This window comes from Palaemon carinicauda, chromosome 14, assembly GCF_036898095.1.
Source record: "Palaemon carinicauda isolate YSFRI2023 chromosome 14, ASM3689809v2, whole genome shotgun sequence".
Lineage (NCBI taxonomy): Eukaryota > Metazoa > Arthropoda > Malacostraca > Decapoda > Palaemonidae > Palaemon > Palaemon carinicauda.
In genome coordinates, this window is record NC_090738.1 from 24,060,608 (window position 1) to 24,086,581 (window position 25,974).

At 45.0% G+C, this 25,974-nt stretch overlaps 1 protein-coding gene across 2 annotated transcripts in view; it reads left to right on the forward strand.

The window, feature by feature from the left end:
- LOC137653485 (uncharacterized) overlaps positions 1-25,974 on the forward strand; it is a 191,270-nt gene that overhangs the window by 58,529 nt on the left and 106,767 nt on the right. For both annotated transcript variants that reach the window (XM_068386930.1, XM_068386929.1), the window contains one exon: positions 11,243-11,770. In XM_068386930.1, the coding sequence (XP_068243031.1) occupies positions 11,243-11,770 (528 nt within the window). The remainder of the gene's footprint in view (positions 1-11,242; positions 11,771-25,974) is intronic.

A 25,974-nucleotide genomic window follows, 5' to 3' on the forward strand; every position in this document is an offset into this window, starting at 1 on the left:
TGCTTGCATTCCTCGTTGATGTCTCACCAATAGTAGTATAGCAGAGACATTGATCCGCTCACTCTATGGTTAGCCCACTCAGGTGGGGTCTGTCCAGGTACTGATGACCTGGCATCTGATTCCTTCACACTCCAACCTAGTAAGCCAGGTGTTACCGAGCCCTAGGGCTACCAGCTATCTAGGAAAGCATCTATCCTATGTGAATTCTTTCTTCTTGCCCTTTGGATTGGACCACCGTGGGTCTACAGGCTACCTGCCTCCAGGGGAAATTCTGTGGGGCCCCCTCTTTCTTCCATTCCTACAATTTGGGTGTGTCTGTACCATTGATTTTTAGCTTCCAAATGAGGGCTATTTTTTCCGGTTCTAAGGCATCCGCTCTTGCTAAGCTTTCGGGTTCCCATCTTCAAAGAAACAATCCTGTAAGAGTTTTTTTCCTTCCATTCCAAGGATCGAATGCTGGGTTGAAATTAGGGATTTGGTAAAGGTGCTTTTGCCTTGGATACTGAGGAGGGAGATTTAGTTGGTTAATCCTTGGCGATCCAGTGATGGGTGGACGTTTTCATCCGATCCAAATGTTTTCAAGATAGCTATAAGGATTTGACATTTGATGACATTGGGTTTGATATCCTGGGAACATTTCCAACTTGAGAGTGAGATTCAAGATACATCTCCTAGGTAACCCCGAAAGTGGATGTTCTGATGCCGTACAAGGCTGTTCTCAGTACCTTAGAAGAATTATTATCAGATGTAAAAGTATTCTTTTTGTTGGTTGGAATGACAGTTCCTGGCAAGATTTTCTTCTTTTTCTCTCTCTCTTTTTGCCTAAATGGTGGAATTAACAGTCCTGTCAGTAAGGGAGTTGCTGCTTGAAGGTGATCTTACCATGCCCAAGAGTGTAGTCCCTTTCAGTGAGTGTTCCTGATGGGCTTGAAATATTCCCAGAACTAAGAGGGGTTCATGGAGACTTCCTTCCCAAGAAGTTGGACACTCAGGTTGGGAACAATAAAATGGGTGACTATTTCTTTTTTATCCCAGATCACCTTTGGACTGCTGAGTCCAGTGCCAGACAGATCTTGTTCATCCTAATGTCTGCTGTGGATTCCTTGATTGTGGGGCCTAACAAGGGTTCCCAGTTAGCTACTTTGGCAGTAACCAAGTTAGTGTGTAAGTGCTTCGACAAAGCCTTTAAGAACTTTATTAGAGCAAAGTTTGGGGTAGTGCATTTTTGTGGCTTTTGATCTAATGAAGTGAGGGTAAAGGAAACTGTTCTACAGTGATCCAGTGTGCAATGGTTCTTCTGGTAAGGTCTTGTGGAGAAGCCAAAGCCAATGCAGAAGCAATAGCTATGTCGCTTTTGGAGAATGGAGGAAAAGTTTTCGGCCCTTCCTCAAAAGAAGCAACGGCAGGTTTAAAAAATATCCAACAAGAGGCTAGCTCCTGTTTCCTATACCAATTCTCGTCTCACACCAAAGAATCTTTGCGATGAGCGTCATCAGCAATGTTATTCCTCCATAACCGAGACCTTGTTGCAGGACCAGCTATACTTTGGTTTTGGAGGAAGAGGAGGTCATTGAAGATCTTGAAGGGAAATAGGGGAGGTAGTTAACCTATTAAAGGCATTGGATCTCTCTAATGAGGAGCTTCAGTTGGGGGGTCGTCTCCATGATTTTAAAAAATGTTACCCCCTTTTCTCGGTGAACGCAAGTTTATTCTCGGGGTTTTGGATGGTCATGATAGCAAACAACCTCCACTCCACTAGTTTCATCAGGCCATGACCCTGGAACTCAACTACTTTGTAAGGAAGGTGTTAAGAAAGGAGTCATAGAAGGTGCAGGTTTCCAACTTCCAGGACAGGCTACTCGGTGCACCAAGAAAGTCTCCCCCAAGAAGACCTTCGATATCAGGATGCCAGAGAACTTCAAATCAATCATTTATTATTATTATTATTATTATTACTATCCAAGCTACAACCCTAATTGGAAAAGCAAGATGCTATAAGCCCAGGGGCTCCAACAGGGAAAAATAGCCCAGTGAGGAAAGGAAATAAGGAAATAAATAACTGAAGAGAACAAATTAACAATAAATCATTCTAAAAAAAGTAATGTCAAAAGAGATATATCATATATAAACTATTAACAACGTCAACAACAAATATGTCATATATAAACTATAAAAAGACTCATGTCCGCCTGGTCAACAAAAAAGTATTTGCTCCAACTTTGAACTTTTGAAGTTCTACTGATTCAACAACCCGATTAGGAAGATCATTCCACAACTTGGTAACAGCTGGAATAAAACTTCTAGAGTACTGCGTAGTATTGAGTCTTATGATGGAGAAGGCCTGGCTATTAGAATTAACTGCCTGCCTAGTATTACGAACAGGATAGAATTGTCCAGGGAGATCTGAATGTAAAGGATGGTCAGAGTTATGAAAAATCTTATGCAACATGCATAATGAACTAATTGATCGACGGTGCCAGAGATTAATATCTAGATCAGGAATAAGAAATTTAATAGACCGTAAGTTTCTGTCCAACAAATTAAGATGAGAATCAGCAGCTGAAGACCAGACAGGAGAACAATACTCAAAACAAGGTAGAATAAAAGAATTAAAACATTTCTTCAGAATAGATTGATCACCGAATATCTTAAAAGACTTTCTCAATAAGCCAATTTTTTGTGCAATTGAAGAAGACACAGACCTTATATGTTTCTCAAAAGTAAATTTGCTGTCAAGAATCACGCCTAAAATTTTGAAAGAGTCATACAAATTTAAAGAAACATTATCAATACTGAGATCCGGATGTTGAGGAGCCACCGTCCTTGACCTACTTACAATCATACTTTGAGTTTTGTTAGGATTCAACTTCATACCCCATAATTTGTACCATGCACTAATTTTAGCTAAATCTCTATTAAGGGATTCACCAACCCCAGATCTACATTCAGGGGATGGAATTGATGCAAAGAGAGTAGCATCATCTGCATATGCAACAAGCTTATTTTCTAGGCCAAACCACATGTCATGTGTATATAGTATGAAAAGTAATGGGCCAAGAACACTACCCTGTGGAACACCGGATATCACATTCCTATACTCACTATGGTGCCCATCAACAACAACTCTTTGAGATCTACTACTTAAAAAATCAATAATAATGCTAAGAAACGACCCACCCACTCCCAACTGTTTCAGTTTGAAAACAAGGGCCTCATGATTAACACGGTCAAAGGCAGCACTAAAATCAAGGCCAATCATACGAACTTCCCGACCACAATCAAGGGATTTCTGTACTGCATTGGAGATTGTAAGAAGGGCATCACATGCTCCAAGGCTTTTCCGAAAACCAAATTGCAAACTAGGGAATAGATGATTACCTTCAGCAAACCTATTAAGACGTTTTACCAGAAGACGTTCAAAAACTTTAGATAATATGGGAGTTATGGAAATTGGGCGGTAATCAGTGGGACTTGAGCTACCACAAACACATTTACATAGAGGAGTAACATTACCAATTCTCCAACTAGTGCTAAAAGCTCCTCTTCTTGCTAACTTGCGTAAAATAACAGATAACTTTGGAGCTAAGAAATCTGCTGTCTTTATAAAAAACAAAGGAAAAATACCATTTGGGTCTACACCTCCATAAGCATCAAGGTCCATCAACAGAGCTTTAATCTCACGAGATCGAAAAGCTAAACTAGTTAGTTTAGCCTCAGGAAAACAGGAATGAGGAAGTTCAAGTTTTTCATTACTCTGTTTACTGTCAAAAACATCAGCCAAAAGGGTTGCCTTTTCCTTTGGACAGTGAGTGACGGAGCCATCTGGTTTAAGTAAAGGAGGAACTGTTGCATCTACACCAAAGAGTGCAGATTTAAGGGTAGACCACCATTTATGTTCCTGAGTTGTACCAGAGAGGGTTTCCTTTATGATTAAATTGTACTCCTTTTCAGTTGAGGCATAAACTCTCTGAGCAAAAGCTCGAAGCTGAGTATAGTTGTTCCAGGTCAAATCTGATCTGTTACCCTTCCAAAGGTGATAGGCCTCCTGCTTCTCCAAATAAGCACGTCTACAATCATCATTGAACCACGGTTTGTCCTTCATTCGGTACCTTAGCACACGAGAAGGGATACGCCTATCAATTATGTTTACTAGATTCTCATTCAAAGGGACAACAGGATCTACACTATTATATAATTGTGACCAATTCAAGCACAAAAGATCATGCAAAATCCCATTCCAGTCTGCTTGGGATTTCATATAAATTTTACAAGAATATGATATATCAGGGACAGGCTGCTCAGTCTTCACTAATAATGAAATCAAGGCATGATCAGAAGTCCCGACTGGAGAACCAACCTTACTAGTTATAACGCCAGGGGAATCAGTGTATACGAGGTCCAAGCAATTACCAGACCTGTGAGTAGCTTCATTTATGATTTGCTCACAGCCTGATTCCGAGGCAAAGTCTAAAGCTCTTAAGCCATGGCGATCGGTAGGAGAGATAGAACTCAACCACTCCCTATGGTGAGCATTAAAATCACCAACAAAGACAAACGAAGCCTTTCTATCATCTTCTTGTATCTTAGCCATAATGGTAAGAAGACAATCGAAGATAGAATCATCCATGTCTGGATTCCGGTAGATTGAACACAAATAAAAGTTGTTATGCCTGCCACAAACTTTTATTACCTGAATCTCATGACATCCACATTGATAGCAGGACTTATGAGAAGCAGGGTACTCGGTCCTAATATACACCGCCATTCCCCTGGCCCTAGGAATGGAATCACGTTTCAGCATTATTGGCTTCTTAAAACCAGTTATAAGGAGCTCAGATGAGTGCCTCATATTAGAAACCAAAGTTTCTGAGCACAAAAGAATATCATACTGTCTGGACGCAACTGTAAGGTCTCGGATATTTGCATGAAGACCACGAATATTGCAATACAGAAGACGACATTGACGAAATCTAGGACGTACTGGTCCCGGATTTCGCTCAATGTCTCCAGACAGCATAAGAATTAATAGAAATAAAAAAGAGACATCATACTTAAAAACTAGATTAACAAGAATTAAAACAAAAACAATATGTACAGAATAATAATAAAAGTGATTGATGATATCCATAGACTATAGTAAAAAGTCGGAAAAACTGGTCAACATGGAGGAGCCGATACACCATGCAAGGCTAAATACCCTCCAGGATAGCCACTTCAACTGAAGGGAGGACAGTAAGGATGGTTTTGAGAAGAAAAAATCAGAAAAAGGAAAAGACAACCTCTTGATAAACCACCAGGCATCCATGGCCCTTCTATTAAGCCTGCCCAACACACCATTTCAAAAAAACAAGAGGAAGAAAAAAAAAAAAGATAGAATAGTGTGCCCGAGTGTACCCTCAAGCAAGAGAACTCTAACCCAAGACAGTGGAAGACCATGGTACAGAGGCTATGGCACTACCCAAGACTAGAGGACAATGGTTTAATTTTGGAGTGTCCTTCTCCTAGAAGAGCTGCTTACCATAGCTAAAGAGTCTCTTCTACCCTAACCAAGAGGAAAGTACACTGAACAAATTGCAGTGCAGTAATTAACCCTTTGGGTGAAGAAGTGTTAAGTATCTCATTGTTGTCAGATGAATGAGGAAAGACGAGAATATGTAAAGAATAGGCCAGACTATTCTGTGTAAGTGTAGGCAAAGAAAAATAAGCCGTGACTAGAGAGAGGGGTCCAATGCAATACTGTCTGGCCAGTCAAAGGATCCAATACCTCTCTAGTGGTAGTATCTCAACGGGCGGCTGGTGCCCTGGCCAACCTGTCTTCTGAACAAACATTTAGTGTGATCCATTCAAAATGACAACCCTTCAACATGCCCACCAATTACTACACTGGGAAGCTGGGACCCTTACTATAATTCTAAAAGATGCCTGTTGGCACATCCCTATGGCCCACTGCTTCAAACTTTACCTAGGGTTTTGGTTCAGGAAGGGATTGTTTAGGTTCAAAGCAATGCCATTTAGCCTCGGTATCACCCCAAGAATGTGTAGAAACCAGCAAGGTCATGATAAAACTCCTAAGTTTGCAGGAACTTTGGATCATAGCTTATGTAGACTATTGGCTGATTTGGGCAAAGACAAATGAATCATACCTCAAATATAGAATAAGGTTTAGTAGGTACTTCAGGACATTGAGTTTTTAATCAACTTTGCAGAGTCAAGACTAATTCCAAGAAGGATATTCAGTGGTGATTATATTACTAATGGAGTATGGTGAAAGCACACTAGCCTTACAAAAGCATCTCTGAAGAATTCTAGCAGGGCCAGAGTATTGATTTTGAATTGCATCTCTGCCAGGAGCAACTTAAGATTTATACAGTTCTTTAATTTGCCTTGATAGTCGATCCAGTGTTAAAGAACAGAATGAAGGACCTCCACTTGGTGTGAAGAATGGTATGGAAAGGGTTTTGGGACAGTCAGGGTCAGTCATCCAGTCCGTGCAAAAGAATTCTCAGGTTGTGGATGATACTAATTGCTTGGCCAGGTCATTTCCATTGATTCCTCCCCCGGTTACCTAGACTATTCATACAGGTGCATCCAGGTTGGGATGGAAAGTTATTCAGAGCCAACCTTTGTGTTCAGGAATGGTCCCCTCTGTTTGCAGCTCTTCACGTAAATGTGTTGGAACTTATGGCTGTCCTCTTGACGAAGAGAATTGGTCCACAAAGGAACTCGCATATACTGTAATATCTTGAAAGACAACAAGGTTGTGGTCTGTTGTGTCAGAAAGGAGGATCCTGCTTGAGAGTAACTCTTCCCATTATTAGGTTAGGGGTTCCTTCAGGAAAATAATGTGTTCTTCTCACCATTTAATGTCGGTTTCACTCAGTGTAGTAGAGAATGCCCTATCCTGGCACACAATATGCATACAGAATTAAAACTGAACCTGAGTTCTTTTCAGGTGTTTGAGCTGTATCTGGACCTCCAACTGGACCTGTTTGGGGCAAAAGAAAACTACTAACTTCCACTATTTGTAGCTCCAATTTTAAACTTAAGCAGTGGCAAGAGATGTTCTGAATGGCATTGGGATGGATGGTTGTTGATCTACCTATTTCTCCAAAGAGTTTGATTTCATAGGTTTAGAACATCCTTCTGAATATTTAGGGACAGCTGTGCTAATAGATCCACATAGGCCCAACAGCTTGTGTTATCCACTACTTCAACATCCAAAATCAAGAATATACCCGCTTTGGTCTGCACAGCTTGATCAGAAAGTAGGAATAGGCTACCTTTGTTTCCTGCATTCTGATCCAGGACCTTCATTTAGCCCACAATTTGATTTATTTAAGCTTCAAGAGATCTTCATTCCTAAGACAATACCATTCTGTGTGGAAGATGTAGATGGCATCTCTACGGATCAGTCACCTTGCCAGATAACCCCGGACTTCTTAGCTTCCTTTCGGGTCCATTTCTTTGAGGAGAGGAAGCGCCAGCCATTAGCTATAATATATAAATCTGTTTTAACAGACCCTCTCAAGCGTCCCTCCGACGTTAATCTCAACTCAGACGTGTTTCATAAGGTCACCCAGTCTTTTAGTCCATATCCACCCACTCATGTGGTTTCATGGTTTCAGGATAGGGATCTTGAGGTGTTGGTTGGGCTGGATAAATACAGTATATATATATATATATATATATATATATATATATATATATATATATATATATATATATATATATATATATATATATATATACAGTGGTACCTCTACATACGAATGTCCCAACATACGAATTTTCCAACATACGAAGTAAAATTCGACCAAATTTCTGCCTCAACATCCGAAGTGTTGCTCCAACATACGAAGTAAACATTACGCCATTGAGCGTCGAGTGCTCAGTTCTCTGTTCTTGTGTGTATCGTGTGGTTGTCCTCTGTTTGGTCTGTTATTAACAGTGCTTATTTTCTTCCTTTTCTCACATTTCCTTTGATTTTACTTATAATCATGGTGCCTAAGAAGCTAAGTTTCAGTACAGGAAGAAGGCAATTCTTTCATTAGAATTGAAGCAAGAAATTATAGAAAAACATGAGAGCAGTGTGCATGTGAGTGATACTGTATGGCTAAACAATATGGCCGGAATAGGCCTATGATCTCGAGGATCATCAAGCTGAAGGCAGCCATTAAAGCAAATAACCATCGAAGGGGATCACCATTATTACAAGACATCGTAGCAATACCCTGGAAGAGAAAGAATGCCTTTTGTTGATAGGGATAAAGGACAAAGAGATTGTTGACAACGATCATTTATGAGAAGGGCCAGCGTGATGAACAGAAAGAAAGAAAAAAGTGAAGCAAAGAAAACCATGATAGCATTAACAAGCTCTTTTAAATAAGACTTCTCTCTTTTTCTGTTTCTCTAAACATAGCATTAACATGTTCTTTAAATAAAATCTCTCTCTCTCTCTCTCTCTCTCTCTCTCTCTCGTTTTTCTTCGCTGTTATAGTGTTAGATACGTCTATTATTTTTTTCCGAGAGAGAGAGAGAGATTAAACAAAAATGTGTTTAGGGTACATATGATTTTTAACGGCGTCAACGAGTTGAAAAACAATTAAATGTATCTAAGAAAGTAATAACAGCTAATCTGAATTCTTTTATTAACTAAAACAAATATTGATACAAACACACTTGTGTGCGTATGTACAAACACACACACACAGGTGCAAAAATTGCTACGCAGTAAGAGAGACGGTCGGGGAGGAGGTAGAGATGGTGACTGCGATAACATACCGTAACTCGTCACTGAAAGTGATGAAAATAAAAAATCAAAAATAAAAAAAAATTAAAAAATATGAAATATAAAAATTAAAAAAAAATAAATAAGCTAAGTTAGATTAAAATTTCCGTAGTGTAAGTTACGGTATGTTATCGCAGTCACCATCTCTACTCCTCGTGCGTGTGTGTGTGTTTGCGCATACGCACACTAGTGTGTTTGTATCAATATTTGTTTTAGTTAATAAAGAAATTCAGATTCCCTGATATTGTTTTTTTAGTTACATTTAACTGTCTTTCAACTCGTTAACGCTGTTAAAAATCATATGTACATAACACATTTTTGTTTAATCTCTCTCTCTCTCTCTCTCTCTCTCTCTCTCTCTCTCTCTCTCTCTCTCTCTCTCTCTCTCTCTCTCTCTCAGAAAAAATTAATAGACGTCTCTAACACTAACAGTGAAGAAGAACAAGAGAGAGAGAGAGAGAGAGAGAGAGAGAGAGAGAGAGAGAGAGTATTTATTTAAAGAACATGTTAACACCATGTCTACCTTCTCGCCGATCGTCCGTCTCCTGGCGTAGCAAATCCTACACCTGCGTTGGCCTGTCTTAAAGGTAAAGTGGCAATAAAACACATTTTTTATTTATTATTTCTTTATAATTATCTGTTTTACATGCTTCTTTCATATTATGCAGTTATATTATTGTTATGTGTAATTATGTGTAGCCATTTATTAAGGATTTATTATTTGATTTTTAGGGTGAGGAACGAATTAAATGAATTACCATGTATTCTTACGGGAAAATTACGTTTCTACATCCGAAGTCGGTTGTGGAACGAATTAAATTCGTATGTAGAGGTACCACTGTATATATATATATACATATATTCTATATTTATACACCATTTCTTTTAAGAATCATTTAAAAAGTTATATTTTTAACCCTTTTACCCCCAGGCTATTTGGTAATTTCCAACCCTTAACCCCCAGGGGTTATTTTTTTTCCCAGCACATTTTGCAGTATATTTTTTTTTTAATTGCTCTAACAGCCTTAATTTTCGTCATAGAGAGGTCAGGTTGGTCTCATTCTCTTGGAAAATGTCAAGTTTCTCAAAAATTTATCAAAAATATGCAAAATAAAATGTAAATAGCAGATTTTTGCAAGGACGTACCGGTACGTCCATGGGGGTAAAGGGATGAGTTTTGTGAAATGTACCAGTAAGTCCTTTGGGGGTAAAAGGGTTAACAGCTTTAGTTTCGTGAGTTAGTCACTAAACTGGCTGCCTTTCGGAGGGATTGTGAATTCATTGCACTATGTATTCCCAGGTACTGGTTCTGGTTCTACTTTTTCTAGCCAAAGGAAAAGCCTCTTCAGAGACGGGATCTGCTTTATATCTCAACTCTTGAGTTGGAAGATAGCAACCTCTGTCCTAGATGGAACTTGAAATTATAATTACAGAGATCATCGTCTTCAGAAGGTAGTCTATTTCAAAACATCAGGACCAACAAATCCTTTTCAGCAGATGCTATCCATATCTTGATGGTCATTTTTAAAAAGCTGATCCTGCCTGTATCCCTAAGACTGGAGTTTGAGTAAAATTGCTTATACAATAGAATTCTTTGCTACTATGCAATTTCAGGACATCCAGATATTTACGGGTTGGTCCGGCCATAGGGTGTTCATTAAACACTACTGTACTTGAAACAAATTCAAGGAGTACAGCATTCATACAAGGTACTTGACTCATTTAGGACCCCTGTAAGGGTATTCTGGAAGGAAGGGCCAAATTACCAGGCCCTTTAGGCAGACAATATTCGTCAATCTCCCTTTTGAGGTTATAGTTGGACTTGTTAGTTTTCTTCTTAATCTTGGGAACATGCACATAAGTTGTAGGTTGGGCTTGGTGGCAGACAGTTTTCCTGGAATTGCCATGAGTCTGTGTATTGATACTCTGTACCAAGTCCTAGGGGACTATACAGTACTTTTAACCAACAATAAGTAATTTTGATGAAAGAAAAACTTATTTTTTGGGGAGGTGCTGTGTGGTCTCCAAAACCCTCCCTCGTCTCTAGCCTCGAGCAGGAGATGGGAGCGTTGTTATATAATCTGCTTTGACCTTGAATGGTGGTTAAGGGTTTGTTGTGACAGGTAGACTACATTGGTTAGGACTGAGTGATTGTTCCTTTCTGGGACACTGTACATGATGTCACTCATAGCAGATGACTATCAGTTACTGAGGTGCTGTGGCAAGTTCAAATGAGCCTGAACTTGTGAGGTCTTCCCTATACACACAGAGTCCATGCCTTGCATGTGGATACACTGGCCGTAGAGCAGGGGAGACAATATTTCCTTGGTATTTATCTCATGTTGGATTCCCTGTTCTAACATTTCACTAGAAAATCCTTGTAGACCACACAGCAACTTTATAGAAATAAGTTTTTCCTTCATCAAACTTCTTATTTACTCAAATTCTTTTCAGGTTATCACGATTCTCAAGACCTAACAGAGGGACTAGATGACATTTTATCAGACCTCAGCAGAAACAACAGCTATTGCAGAAATAGGAAGCCGCCTAATTTCAAAGGGGTTTTGTCAAGTACGGCAGTCAACGAGGTAGACATGAGTAAATTGAACTCTTCAAATAGCAGCAATGTTGGAAGAGATAGAGTTTTTAAAGTGCCTAGAAATTTCCCAAAAGTGCTTTTGAAGAAACATTCCAGAATTGAACCAACTCTAGATTGCATAGCAGAAGAAAAAGAAAATGAAGTATTGTATTCTGAGTTGACTTCAACCCCATACATAACCCCTAAGAAATCAAGTATATTAGTGAGGTCTAGGTTACTGAATTTAAAAGAATTGGAAGATGAGGACAACAAGGAAGCAGAAACTCAGTCCTCAAGGAAGCAAGGTAAAGAAAACAGAGATGAAGGCAAATCTTTTGTAGGGCCATCACACAATGACCCGACGCTCACAAATGTAACATCCCAAAACTTGACTACACAAAGCGGTAAGTCTATAAAGATACTGAATTATTTAGCATTAGAATACAGTAATGTTATAGGTCTTGTTCTTACAAAGCAGAATTCAGTAACTTTACAAATATTTTACAGTACTTCTCTTTCAGATCTACTACTCGTTGCTAATACATAATGCTTCAGGATAACATGAACTTAAACTGTAGAACTTTAAGGAAGTAAAGATTTGCTGTATTCAGTGAATATCGGTTTCTTCAAATTTTAATCTGATGTGAGATTTGCTGGTAATAACTTTTCTTATTACATAATGTTTCTATTGTAGAATTGTTTTCAGTATACAGTAATGAGCATTTGTCAGCAGGCTCCGCCATATTTGGATTCATTTCATATTTAATGCTAATAAAGTTTTTCATAACTACAGTATTATTTAAAACATCTTCATTACCAGTGAAGCTTTGCCTTATTATACCAGCTGTTCAAAATGATAATTTAATTTTGAAAGCACATTACCAGGTATTTAATTTTAAGGAATCTTACTCCCCTTTTGTAAGAGCTACCGTTTCCTGCGTTATAGGCATTGTGTTCTGGCACAAATACAAACCCTCATCATTTACATAGGATAGAATATATGTGAAGGTGTAGTATACAGCAATTAAAATTTTATAACGAGGTATAAACAGGTGGCCAGTAATTTCCAGCCGGGAATGAGGAAGCCCCATCCCCCTGCTTGCTTACAGAGAACCACTTTGAATTCGTTCAGTCATCAGTGAAAACGGACGTTCTTCCACTGCCTGGAAGTTTGGCTTAGTATTAACTTAAATTTCTTTCTTTCTAGTGTGTTGATTATTGTTTGCTGTGGGCATACTTGCAGATATGCATACTGTACATGCCCATGGGTGTTGGGACGATATTGCAACACATTCATGAGTGCTAAGGAGAAGCATCTCCACCTATTGTGACCTACCTGCTGAAATGGTCAGGTGTGGTCACCCTCCCAGTGGCTTTTATATGGGAGGAGGAGGAAGAGGTCTAAAAGGAATGCTTCACCTTTTTCGAGCAGTCCGATATTAGTTTAACAAAAATCTCTTGAAATTACGACTTGTGAAGTGCAATGGCAGCACGAATGTTAACGTAACTATGCAGTTTTGTATGACACCAACTTTTGCGAGTCAAAACGAGAAAATTTGAATTAGAAATTGCCAAATACAGCTTTGTTAAAAAGTGCATGTGAAAATGTGAAATATTAAATTATAAATGTATAGTATTAAATATTACAAAATTCAGTGTCATGTTGAAATCCGTAAGTCAAAACTAGATATCACTATATTAAAAATCGTCAAAGAACACATCATAATGTGAAACTTGAATATTAGAAACTGGCAAATAATACTGTATGAGTTGAGAAATTATATCAACAATACTGTTAATTATATGTGAGTGTAGGCTTACTACTGTATTCAATTTGAGATCAGCTGACAAAACCAAAATGAAGACCATCGGTAAGTATTGTTGTTGAAATATACCTTAATTGATAATAGAAAAGTATAAAAACGAAAGCATGAATGCAGTCTTTGCGTAGTGTCTAATTGAGACTTAATAAGGAAATAATTTTGCAGAGAGAAGTAGAAAGGTACTGTATTCATAAGTCCAAGTGGTAACTAATATTAATAACTAAATGATTTGAATGAAAACTTGTGGCTTATAAAATTTTGGTGCTGATTTGATATTGATTATGAGGATGTTTTGAATACTGTATGTCAAATTATATAAACGATACTCTTTATTATTCATCTGTGTTCATAATGATACTCTTTGCGATTCGTATGTGGGCATATTCACGATAGTGGTAGTTAGAGATCAGCTGATCAAAACAAAAAGTAAAACAAAACAAAAAGAAGTCAATAGTACTGGATGACTCGAATGCACTGGAAATTGAAAACTGAAGTGTAAAAATGTTTTAATAAAGCACAATTAACTATTTGAAGAAAGATAATTTTTAGAATGTGATAATATTGTTTCCCGAAAATAGAGGTCAGCTGACGAAATGGAATACCATTTTTTAAGCTATGATTGAAAATGGATTTATGTAGGGTATATTTCTTGTGTCATATTTAATTGGCACTTTTAAAGGGAAAAGACTAAAGTTTTTTCTGCTGTATGTATTTATTGTATGGCGCAAGAGAGAGAGAGAGAGAGAGAGTATGTGTGTGTGTGATGAAATTGATTGCCATGGTTTTGTATGTTCTTTCACTGATGTGAAGCGGAATTTCTCACAATTAACAATATAGTGATGTTAATTTCATTTTTGAAGTCAGAGTTATTAAATGTAATGATGTATAATTACTACAGTAATTTATTTCAGGTAGATACAGTTAATTTAATTGAAATATGAAAAATGGTTGGTGACTTGGTGGTCAATACTAGACAGACTTACCATGTATTCATATGGAAAAAATTTGCTGGAAGGGAGCCCGAAACAAGCACTACATATATGCCTCACTGTTACTACACATGGATTATCTGCTCTGAATCCTTTTTGTTCCGTAACCGAAATACAAACCACGCTATTTACAAAGGGTATTACTTTTAGCACAGCTGAAATGACGAGCCAATAGTTTTTAACGAGGGTTAATTACCCCCGCGCTAGTTAGCGGGGGGGGGGGGGGGGGGAAGGGTAGCTTGCTACCCCTCCCCCCTCCACACACCGGTGACTTGCTTCACTTCACTTTTGGCTCGGCGGTGATCAGACGTGTCTGCTCATCGCCTTCGTGACAGCCTTTAATTTTCTGCTTTTTCTTTTCAGCGTGTGTGATTGGTTGGAAGTTGACCTTCAGTTATTTTCTTTACTATGCGTACATGCCCTGGAGTTGCCGGCCGTCCTTGTGGGACTTTCATGTCGGATGTTATTACGGATCCACACAGCCTCTGCCCTCAATGTCGGGGCTGACGGTGCGACCAGGATAACATGTGCCGTGAGTGCAGGGAGTGGTCTGCCTCCCAGTGGGAGAGGTTTGGCCGTCGGCGTAAGAAGAAGTCCAAGAGAGACCGTTCTTCTCCGGGGTTAGCCTTGAAGGAGGAACGTTCTCGGGACTCTTCTTCCGCCGCCCAAACCTCCTCCGAAGCTCCCCCTCGTCCGCCTCCTAAGGAGAGTCGTCCGAGTGGGAGCGCAGGCCCTTGTTCTGTTTCCCTACCTTCGGTGGGGGGAGAGGGCGTCGCCTCCCATAGCGAGGCGGTTCCCCCTCCTCCTCCGGGGGAGGTTATTGATAATAATGCCTTATCCAGTGATGATCTTTTACAGATTTGGTCGTCCCTGGGGCTTAAGGGCTTGCCCTCCAGGGTCGCTCTTATTGACCTTGTCTCGTTAGGGGCCGCTGTTAAACAGTCGCCGGTGGTAGCGGAGGTAGACCCTCTGTCTTGTCGACGTCGTGGTGACAGAGGCCTCCGACGTGGCTGGGCCTTCCGCCGCAGGTGCTGTTGCTGGTGATGGTGCTCAAGGCTCTCCTCCTCCTTCCGTGCATCCTTCGAAGGGGGAAGTGAGTCCTTCGGTCTCGACTGCTGCCCAGCTTCCTTCTGAGGGAAGTGTTTTGACGGAGACTCCCCTTCGGAGGACCGATGGTCCCGACGATCTCCCCCGAGGCCGCCTCCGCCGTAAGGCTCACCGCCCTCTACGCCACAAGGGCCTCCCTTCCCCTTACAGGGGGACTAAGAGGCGCCTTTTTGGGTCTTCCTCCTCCGGGGGGGGGACTCTCCTCGTCAGCCTCAACCGACTGCTCCGCCTTCCTTGAACCTCTCTGCAGACCGCTCACCATCTCCTGCCGGATCTTCGCCTTCTGGAGAACTCGTCACCCGACGGGCAACGGTCCCTTCGGGGCTAAGGGATTCTTCCCTTACGCGAGCAGTGCTAACGCACAAGCGCTCTCCTGCTCGCCAGCGCTCACCTGTTCGCCAGCGATTCCCTGCTCGCCAGCGCTCTCCTGCTCGCCGACGCTCTCATGCTCGCCGACGCTCACCTGCTCGTCGGCTCTCTCCTGATGTTCGCCCCCCTCGCCAGCGCTCTCCTGCTCGTCAGCTCTCTTCCGAGCGTCAGCGCTCATTTGAGGACCATCGCCCTGCGGTCTCTGACCACCCTTTAGTTCCTGCTGAACTCCCTGCTCACCATCTGCCTGGTCCTGTGGCTACGCAACATCGTGCTGCGCGTGTGTCAGAAACACATGTTCGCCAACGCGCCAGCGATCTTCCCGTTCCTGCTCGTGAACGCGCCGCACCAGCTGTCCTCTCACAGGACACGCGTCGACCTTCTGCTCGCCAGCGATCACCAGCTCGCCAGCGATCACCTACACGCCAGCGATTACCTCCTCGCCAGCGTTCACCTGCTTGCCAGCGCGCACAGGCGATCTTAGTATCGCCTATTCAACAGCGACAACGAACGCACCGACGTTCGCCAACGCTCCTGAAGGAACATGGTTCGCCAGCTTCTAGCTCGCCATCGCGCGATCGCCCGCCTGCACATGCCGCTCGCCATCGCTCGCCATTGCACGATCGCCCTCCTGCGCATGCTGCTCGCCATCGCACGACCCTGCACGATCGCCCGCTTACGCATGCTGCTCCTCATCGCACAACCCTGAACGATCGCCCTCCTGCGGATGCTGATCACCATCGCACCCCATCACGCGATCATTCACCTGCGCATGCTGCTCGCCATCGCACAACCCTGAACGATCGCCCGCTTACGCATGCTGCTCCTCATCGCACAACCCTGAACGATCGCCCTCCTGCGGATGCTGATCACCATCGCACCCTATCACGCGATCATTCACCTGCGCATGCTGCTCGCCATCGCTTACCATTACGCGGTCATTCACCTGCGCATGCTGCTCACCATCGCACACCAGTGCGTCGACATACCACATCGCGACATCGCCAGCGATCTTCCTCACCTACGCGGCAGCACGATCCCTCGCCGTCGCGCCAACGCTTGCGTTCGCCGCCTCGGACACGTGTTCATTCACCTGCCCACCCACTCGCCTGCGCGCCCGCGCGATCGCTCGCCTGTGCGCCCGCGCGACCGCTCGCCTGTGCGCCCGCATGATCATCCACCTGCGCGCCCGCGCGATCGCTCGCCCGCACTCCCGCGCGACCATCGTTCGCGGCGAATTCCACAGCCGGTGGTAGCAGCAGGGACGCGTGCTCCTAGACGGCACTCGGGATCACCTCCATCCAAGCATAGGTTGGTAGTGCAGGACGAAGACAGGTCAGTACAGCATTCTTCCCCACCTTCTTTTCAGGCAGGTACCGTTGTGTCCACTCCAAAGGATCGCCCGATCCCTTTCTCTTTAGCGAGGATTTCGGACTCTGTGTCCTTGGAGCAGCAGACTTGGTTTGGTCCGCTGGCACGGGCGTTAGTGAGGGTTATGAAACCAGCACTCGCCGGCCAGGGTGACAAACCAGTGGCTGTCTCTCCTACACTGAAGAGAAAGAGAGGAGTGGACTTCGTGGTGACTTCCCCTAGGGCGAAGTTGGTTCCCAAGAGGTCGGTCTCGAAGGTCCCTTCTCCTGCACGAGTACGCTCTCCTTCTCCCATGGACGAGGCCTTTCCGTCCTCAGGTGAGTCCAGTGGGGCGGTAGTCTTCCCCTCGGCACCAGGGGGGGAGACTTCGCTTCAGGCGGGAGAATCGTCTCGTGAGGAAGGGGCCCCTCGAACCTCGTTGTTGGGATCCTGTATCCCTCCCAGGAGGGAACCCAAGGATTCCAAGACCGTTCCTAAATCCTCGGCTATAAACGAAATTAAAAATGGATCGGCAGCCGGACCAGATGGAGTTCCAGCGATTTTGTTAAAAAAAACTGCAAACACTATCGCGAAGCCACTTGCAATACTGCTAAGACAGAGTATAGATATGAGCGAGATATATGTTAAACATAAATTAGCTTATATAACCCCTATCTTCAAAAGTGGATCAAGACTAGAGGCAAGCAATTATAGACCTGTTAGTCTAACATCACATATTATGAAAGTGTATGAGAGGGTAATAAAAAAGAAAATAATGAACCATTTGGTCAAAAATAATTTGTTTAATATGGGTCAACACGGTTTCGTACCTGGAAAAAGTACACAGACCCAACTGATAGCTCACTATGAAAACATATACAATAATATGATATATGAAAAAGACACAGATGTGATCTATCTAGATTTTGCAAAAGCCTTTGACAAGGTAGACCATAACATATTGGAGAAAAAAATGAGAAAGCATAATATTGTGGGAAAGATAGGAAAATGGGTAAAAGAATTCCTGCAAAACAGAAAACAGATAGTGGTTGCAAATGACGAGAAATCAGATGAAGCCCAGGTAATATCTGGTGTGCCCCAAGGTACGGTATTAGCTGCACTGCTATTTGTTATTATGATCTCAGACATAGACTGTGATGTTGAAAACTCCGTAGTGAGAAGTTTCGCCGATGACACAAGAATAAGTAGAGAAATTACTTGTGATGAAGATAGGAACTCACTACAAAGAGATCTAAACAAAATATATGAATGGGCGGAGATAAATAGGATGGTATTTAACTCCGATAAATTTGAATCAATAAATTATGGAAACAGAGAAGGAATGGTGTATGCATACAAGGGACCTAATAATGAGACAATCACAAACAAGGAAGCAATTAAAGACCTTGGTGTAATTTTAAATAGGAATATGTTATGCAACGACCAAATAGCAACACTGTTGGCTAAATGTAAAGCAAAAATGGGAATGTTATTCAGACACTTTAAAACAAGAAAAGCTGAACACATGATTATGCTTTACAAAACTTATGTGCGTAGTACACTCGAGTACTGCAATGTGATATGGTACCCACACTACCAAAAGGATATTGCGCAAATAGAGAGTGTACAAAGGTCCTATACTGCTAGAATAGAAGAAGTTAAGGACCTTGATTACTGGGAAAGACTGCAATTTTTAAAACTATACAGTCTAGAAAGGAGAAGAGAACGCTACATGATAATACAAGCATGGAAGCAAATAGAAGGAATTGCTGAAAACATCATGGAGCTTAAAGTATCAGAAAGAGCAAGCCGAGGTAGATTAATAGTGCCAAAAAGCATTCCAGGTAAACTGAGAAAGGCGCACAGGACATTAATCCACAACGCACCAGCATCGATAATGCAGCGACTATTTAATGTGCTGCCAGCTCATCTAAGAAACATATCAGGAGTGAGCGTAGATGCGTTTAAAAATCAGCTCGATAAATACCTAAGATGCATCCCAGACCATCCAAGACTGGAAGATGCAAAATACACTGGAAGATGTATTAGCAACTCTCTGGTGGATATACGAGGTGCCTCACACTGAGGGACCTGGGGGAACCCAAACAAAAAATAAGGCAATAAGGTAAGGTAAGGTAAGGATTCGTCAGGAACCCACGACTACCCAGGGGAATGTCCACGTGTCACCCCAGGAAGAGATTCCTGGGGCAGGAGACTTAGCTGCTAGCCCGCAGGGAGGAGAACAGCAAGAGTCCGAACATGCCTTCTGGCAAGTCCTAAGCCTGATAAGGACACTTAACAGACTTATGGATCCAGTCATCGCCCCCCGTGAAGGCAAAGACACGATTCTGGATGAAGTGTTTGACGTTCGGAAGGCCCCTAAGACCAGTGCAGCTCTGCCCTGGTCTCGGGGGCTGAAGAGTGCCAGAGCTAGGGCCAACGCTCAGCTCTCACTTCTTGCCTCCTCCAGTCGTTCCACTGCCGGGAACAAGCTTATCCCTCCTCCTCGCCTTCAGCAGAGGAGGTATTTCGAGATCCTGGGTGAGCACAACCTCGCTCTTCCTCTCCATCACTCTGTGGAGGAGCTGGCGAAGGGAGTTCCCCTGGAGAAACTCTCTGCCCGGCAGGTGTCGTTCTCGGCGGCGGAGATCCTTAACCACGAGAAGGTCGCTAAGTGTGCCATGCAGGCCACTTCGTGGCTGGACTTCTGGCTAGGATCTCTGGGCATCCTATTGCGATCGGAGGACTTGTCCAAGGAGACCAATAGGAAGGCCCTAGAGACCTTCTTGCTCTCGGGCACCCGCTCCATCGAGTTTTTGGCGCACCAGGTTACCACCCTGTGGGCCAACTCGGTGTTGAAGCGTCGCGATGCTGGGTCCGAGAGATTCCATCCGAAGGTCCCCGCCGTGGATGTGTGTAGGCTCCGACATGCTTCCCTTCTGGGGGAGAGCCTGTTTGAGCCTCAAGACTTGGAGCGAACGGCTGAGAGGTGGAGGAAATCCAGCACGGACTCCCTCCTCCACAGGGCCCTTACAACTAGGCCCTATAAGCCTCCAGCCCCGCCACAACAGCAGCAACAGCCTCGTAAGGCTCCCAAACAGGCACTGGCAGCTAAGAAAGTGGTGTCTAAGCCCCAGCCCTTTCCAGCCAAGGTCAAAAGGGGCGGTAAGTCCTCCAGGGGAGGCAAGACTCCTAGGGGTGGCGGCCGCGGCCGCAAGCCCTAGGGGTGGCAGTCCCCGTGCGTGTCCACCTGTGGGGGGATGCCTTCAGCGTTGAGTCCGCAGGTGGCAGCAACACGGGGCCGATGCTTGGACGGTCTCAGTGATTGGCCAAGGTTATCGCGTCCCGTTCACGTCATCTCAACCTCCCCTGACAGCGAATCCAGTGTCGTTGAGCTCCTATGCCATGGGATCGGCAAAGGGGCTGGCCCTTCAGGCCGAAGTCGAGACCATGTTCGAGAAGGGTGCTCTCCAGGAGGTCGTGGACGGCTCCCCAGGCTTCTTCAGTCGACTCTTTCTTGTAAAGAAGGCTACTGGAGGCTGGAGACCCGTCATCAATCTCTCAGCTCTGAACAGGTTTGTCAAACAAACCCGGTTCAGCATGGAGACAGCAGACACGGTCAGACTTGCGGTGAGACCACAAGACTTCATGTGTACACTGGATCTAAAGGACGCGTACTTCCAGATCCCAATCCATCCGTCTTCCAGGAAGTACCTGAGATTCTGCCTAGACAACAAGATCTACCAGTTCAAGGTGCTGTGTTTCGGTCTCTCCACAGCTCCTCAGGTGTTCACCAGAGTGTTTACCCTGATTTCATCTTGGGCGCACAGGAACGGCATTCGTCTCCTTCGTTACCTAGACGATTGGCTGATCCTAGCAGACTCGGAGTCGACCCTTCTTCGGCACCGAGACAGGCTTCTGGATCTTTGCCAGGATCTGGGGATCGTGGTAAACCTCGAGAAGTCCTCTCTGCAGCCGTCCCAACGACTGGTTTATCTAGGCATGCTAATAGACACCAATCTCCACAAAGCCTTTCCATCAGACGACCGGATAGCAAGGCTGAGGAGGGTGGCGGAGCCTTTCCTCAGGCGAAAAGAACTCCCCGCCCAATCGTGGTTGCGTCTCTTAGGCCACCTATCCTCCCTGGCCCGTCTGGTTCCAAACAGCCGCCTCAGGATGAGATCCCTTCAATGGCGGCTCAAGTCCCGGTGGAATCAAGGATCCGATTCCCCGGACATTCTGATTACAATGGAGTCTCTGGAACAGACGGACTTGCGGTGGTGGCTGGCCGACGAGAACCTGCGGAAGGGAGTGAGTCTTCTCGTCCTCCCCCCGGAATTGACTCTGTTTTTGGACGCGTCAAAAGAAGGGTGGGGGGCGCACGTTCTGAACCAGAGGGCCTCAGGCCTTTGGTCAGAATCAGAAAAGTGCCTACACATCAACCTGCTAGAATTGAAGGCCGTCTTTCTGGCTCTTCAGCAGTTCCAACGGTCCCTGGCGGGTCACTCCGTGGTGGTGATGAGCGACAACACCACGGTAGTGGCTTATATCAACAAGCAGGGAGGCACTTTTTCGCAACAGCTATCCCATCTTGCAGTAGAGACTCTGAGGTGGACCGAAACCCACTCGATAACACTATCAGCTCGCTTCATTCCTGGCAAGAGGAATGTGCTCGCCGACAGTCTGAGCAGGGCTTCGCAGATAGTGAGTACCGAGTGGTCTTTGGATCCTCAGATAGCCAACAAAGTCCTGACTTTGTGGTGTTCCCCGACGGTGGACTTGTTCGCGACAGCCTTGAACTTCAAGCTGCCCCTGTACTTCTCACCAGTCCCGGACCCCAAGGCACTCTGGCAAGATGCTTTCCAGCAACGGTGGGACAACATCGACGTGTACGCCTTCCCACCATTCTGTCTGATGAGAAGGGTGCTCAACAGGACCAGACTATCGGTCAACTGTTCCATGACTCTAGTAGCTCCGATATAGCATCACGCGGAATGGTTTCCGGACCTTCTGCAACTCCTGACGGAACTCCCAAGGGAGCTTCCTCCACGACACGAGCTTCTCAGACAACCCCACTCCGGTGTCCCTCACAGGGCCGTAGCCTCGCTTCGGCTTCACGCCTGGAGACTATCCAGCGTCTCCTCGCGGAGAGAGGCTTTTCGCAACAGGTTGCGGAGAGAATGTCTCGGCACCTGCGAAGGTCCTCTGAGGGAGTCTACCAAGCGAAGTGGAGTCTTTTGTGGTTGGTGTCGTGGAAGGGGTATCTCTCCACTCGATGCCACTATTCCAGCAATAGCGGACTTCCTTGTGTATCTGCGAGAAGAAATGCGCCTTTCTGTCTCGGCGGTGAAAGGCTATCGCTCAGCCTTAAGCTTGGCCTTCAGATTGAAGGGCGTGGATATTTCTTCGTCGCTAGAACTCTCTTTACTCATACGTAGCTATGAGCTTACCTGCCCCCAGTCGGAAGTGAGACCCCCTCCTTGGAACGTGGTTCGAGTCCTCGGGTCTCTCAAGAGACCTCCCTTCGAGCCATTACGCCAGGCCTCCGATCGCCACCTGTCTTGGAAGACTGCTTTCCTACTCGCCTTGGCCTCAGCCAAGCGAGTTAGTGAACTTCATGGTCTCTTGTACGACATCGCCCATTCAAGGGGATGGGGGGAGGTAACGTTCAGGTTCGTCCCTGAGTTTGTGGCCAAGACTCAGAATCCTGGAGTGCCGGATCCTCAGTTCGACTCTTTCAGGATCGCGAGTCTCCGTTCTGTAACAAACGACCCAGACCAGCTGCTACTATGCCCAGTGAGGTGTCTGAGGTACTACTTGAAGAGAACGGCTGCAGTCCGTCCTCATGTGCGAGCTTTGTTTGTGAGCACAGGCAGGACAAAGAGGAGGGTCACCAGGAACACCATCTCAGCTTGGATTCGAAGGGTTATCCACCATGCCCTGAATCCTGACCCTCCGTCACGTCGCCCTCGGGCCCACGATGTCGGGTATTGCTACATCCCTGGCCTTCAAGAGAAACTTCTCTGTGACGCAGGTATTTCAAGCTGGGGTCTGGAAGCGTCAAACGACCTTCACAGCCCACTACCTGCAAGACGTGACCCACAGGAGCCTTGATACGTTCTCTATCGGCCCTGTGGTGGCTGCACAACAGCTGGTCTAACCTCAGGCTCCTTTTTGGACAAGTAGCAGTAGGTTGAGGGCGTTGTTACCCGGTCTTAGTCTGCGTGAATGAAAGAGTATGTCTGACCCTTACTTCTTTCTTCATTCTCCCCTCTCTTGGGGAAGCAGCATCCTGGTCCTCGCATAGCTGACCTCGACCTCTGCAGGTAACCCATGCTTCTTTGTGCTCCTAGTATTAAGCTTAATACTGTTGCGTCTCCCATACCCTGACGAGGTGGTATGGGGAACGTCCTATCCTAGAATTGCTATCTGAAGGTCTCAAGGTCAACTTCATAGGACGAGTCACACTCTCCTCACACTGCTTATGTAGGCCACTCGTTCCTAGCGATGCTAGGAACCTGTGAGGTACAGGGGCTCCCTCTCTCTAGTGCTGCTCACTGAGGGATCGAGCCCCCGGGCAAGCCGAAGTCAGTAAGGCTGGGGACTTTCCACCCTTCCTAAGGGGTAAGTCACCCTTTGTAAATAGCGTGGTTTGTATTTCGGTTACGGAACAAATGACAAATTCGAAGATAATTTGTATTTTTCCTAACCATACAAACCTTAGCTATTTACACATATGTGCCCGCCATCCCTGACCCCCAAGTCAAGTCCTACCTCTAAGTGAAGTGAAGCAAGTCACCGGTGTGTGGAGGGGGGAGGGGTAGCAAGCTACCCTTCCCCACCCCCTGCTAACTAGCGCGGGGGTAATTAACCCTCTTTAAAAACTATTGGCTCGTCATTTCAGCTGCGCTAAAAGTAATACCCTTTGTAAATAGCTAAGGTTTGTATGGTTAGGAAAAATACAAATTATCTTCGAATTTGTCATATTGTCATGCCATCAGTGCACTAGGTTTAAAGTACTTTAACTATACACCAGCTACAAGGGTTGGAATTTTTGATAGCCCAGGATAAGTAACCAGCCAGTTGGAATAGGAACTTCCTCCCACTTAAGGGTGAATTTCCAATGTGAAGGACAAGGGCTTGTATTTGTGCCTGAACAAATAACAATTGTTCCTATATTAACAAACCTTCCGTTATTTCTATGGATTATCTTTCAGCGGCTGCTGGAGGTAGCCCTCAGACTTTAATTGCAAGGTGGCAACCCTGCCTAGCTTGGGGTGGCTGGGGGGTACCCAGCTGCCTCTATATAATCTCTCACAGCAATGAGAGACGTCACTTTTTCTTTTAGCTCAGTTGAGATCGCACGAGTCCGCTCTCCTCCTGACTGACATTGGACTTTTTTAATTTTGATTTTTCTTTTCAGTTGTGCGTGTCTTCTCTTACAATCGCCTTCATCGTGCGAACCTGTCAAAGGCGCGAGGGTGCCCTGTGCCAGACCTTCGTGTCGTCATTGGAGACTGACCCGCACTCTTTTTGTCCTACTTGCCGAGGGCATCGATGCAAGCAGGGTTCACCCTGCGCAGTGTGTAGGGAGTGGTCTGCCTCCCAATGGGAGATATTTGGGTGGTGTGGGAAGAAGATGACGAAGCACGACCGTTCTCCCATAGGGGCGAACAGGGCGTGTTTTTCTTGTACTGTACCCCTAAATCTCTCAAAAGCTCCTTCTTGCTTGCTCTCTTACAAGGGACAATCGAGTAGGAGCGCAGATCGAATAGCTCGGCTACCACGAGGTACGTGGCTGGTTGCTGCTTCCCCTAGAGGAGCAACCTCTCCTCCAGCTGCTGGTGAGCCATTCTCCCTTTCAGATCTGCTGCAGGTGTGGTCGTCCTTAAGGATTTCGGGACCTCCTTTGAAGGAAGAGCTGCTGCGCCTTCTTCAGCATGGTGCCGGGAAGGACCCTTCTCCGGAGCCGTTGACGTCTCGCGTTGTGGAACTGTGCGAGGTCCATCTGTCACCTTCTCCTGGCCCTTCCACGCCTGGACGAGGTGATCGCTCGTGTTTTCTTCTATAACGGCCCCCTGATGACGACAAACCCTCTCTCCATCCTGGGACCTCGTCGTCCCCTAACCCTCCCACAGGTTGCAGGTGTAGATCTTCCAGGGACCAGCACTCCTTCCAACAGCAGTGCAAAAGGACGAGCATCACCATTGCTTCGCCCTTTTGGACTCTCTTCCCCTGATCTCAGGTCATCACGATCCGAGCGCTCTTCTTCTAAAAGACGCTCGTGGTCACGATACCGCAGGTCTCAACACTCTCCTTGGAGGGGTTTCCCTTCACAAGGACAAGTCTCGCTATCGCGTTCTACACCATCATGAGCAAAGTTTAGACCTAGGTCCAGATGCTCGCGTTCTAGATCTGTGCGATCTAGATCACGAGAATGGAGTTCACGCTCGCGAGGGTACCGTTCACGAGAATGGCGTTCTCGAGGCCGACGCTCACGTTCGCGATCAAGATCTAGACATTCCTCGTCTAGAGGTAAAGGTAGGCGTAGCGCAGTCCATCAGCACGTAGCCCCTCAACCAGACCTAAACGACCTTGGACCGGACCTGAAGATGAGAATGACCATTCCTCTATCAGGCGTCCACCTAAACCGCAGTGCCATTCACTGCCTGGGGAGTTCTAGCAAAGTGTTCGCTTACGCGACACTTGTTAACTTGTCCCGCTGTGACGTGTTCTCCAACTAGAGTAGTCCCTACTCAGAGGCCTTCTCTGCTGACTTCATCGGACGCAAGTACTTCTCTAAGGTAGCAGGAAGGCGTTAGACCTTCCTCTTCCTCTCTGGCTCCTAGTGCTTCTGTTGCGAGCACTTCTGCTCGTGAATTGCATCAGTTGATGCGTGAATTTCTCGATTTCACGAGCAAATCGGTGTTTTCCGCGAGTGATTCATGAGCATATGTGTCGGAACCGCGA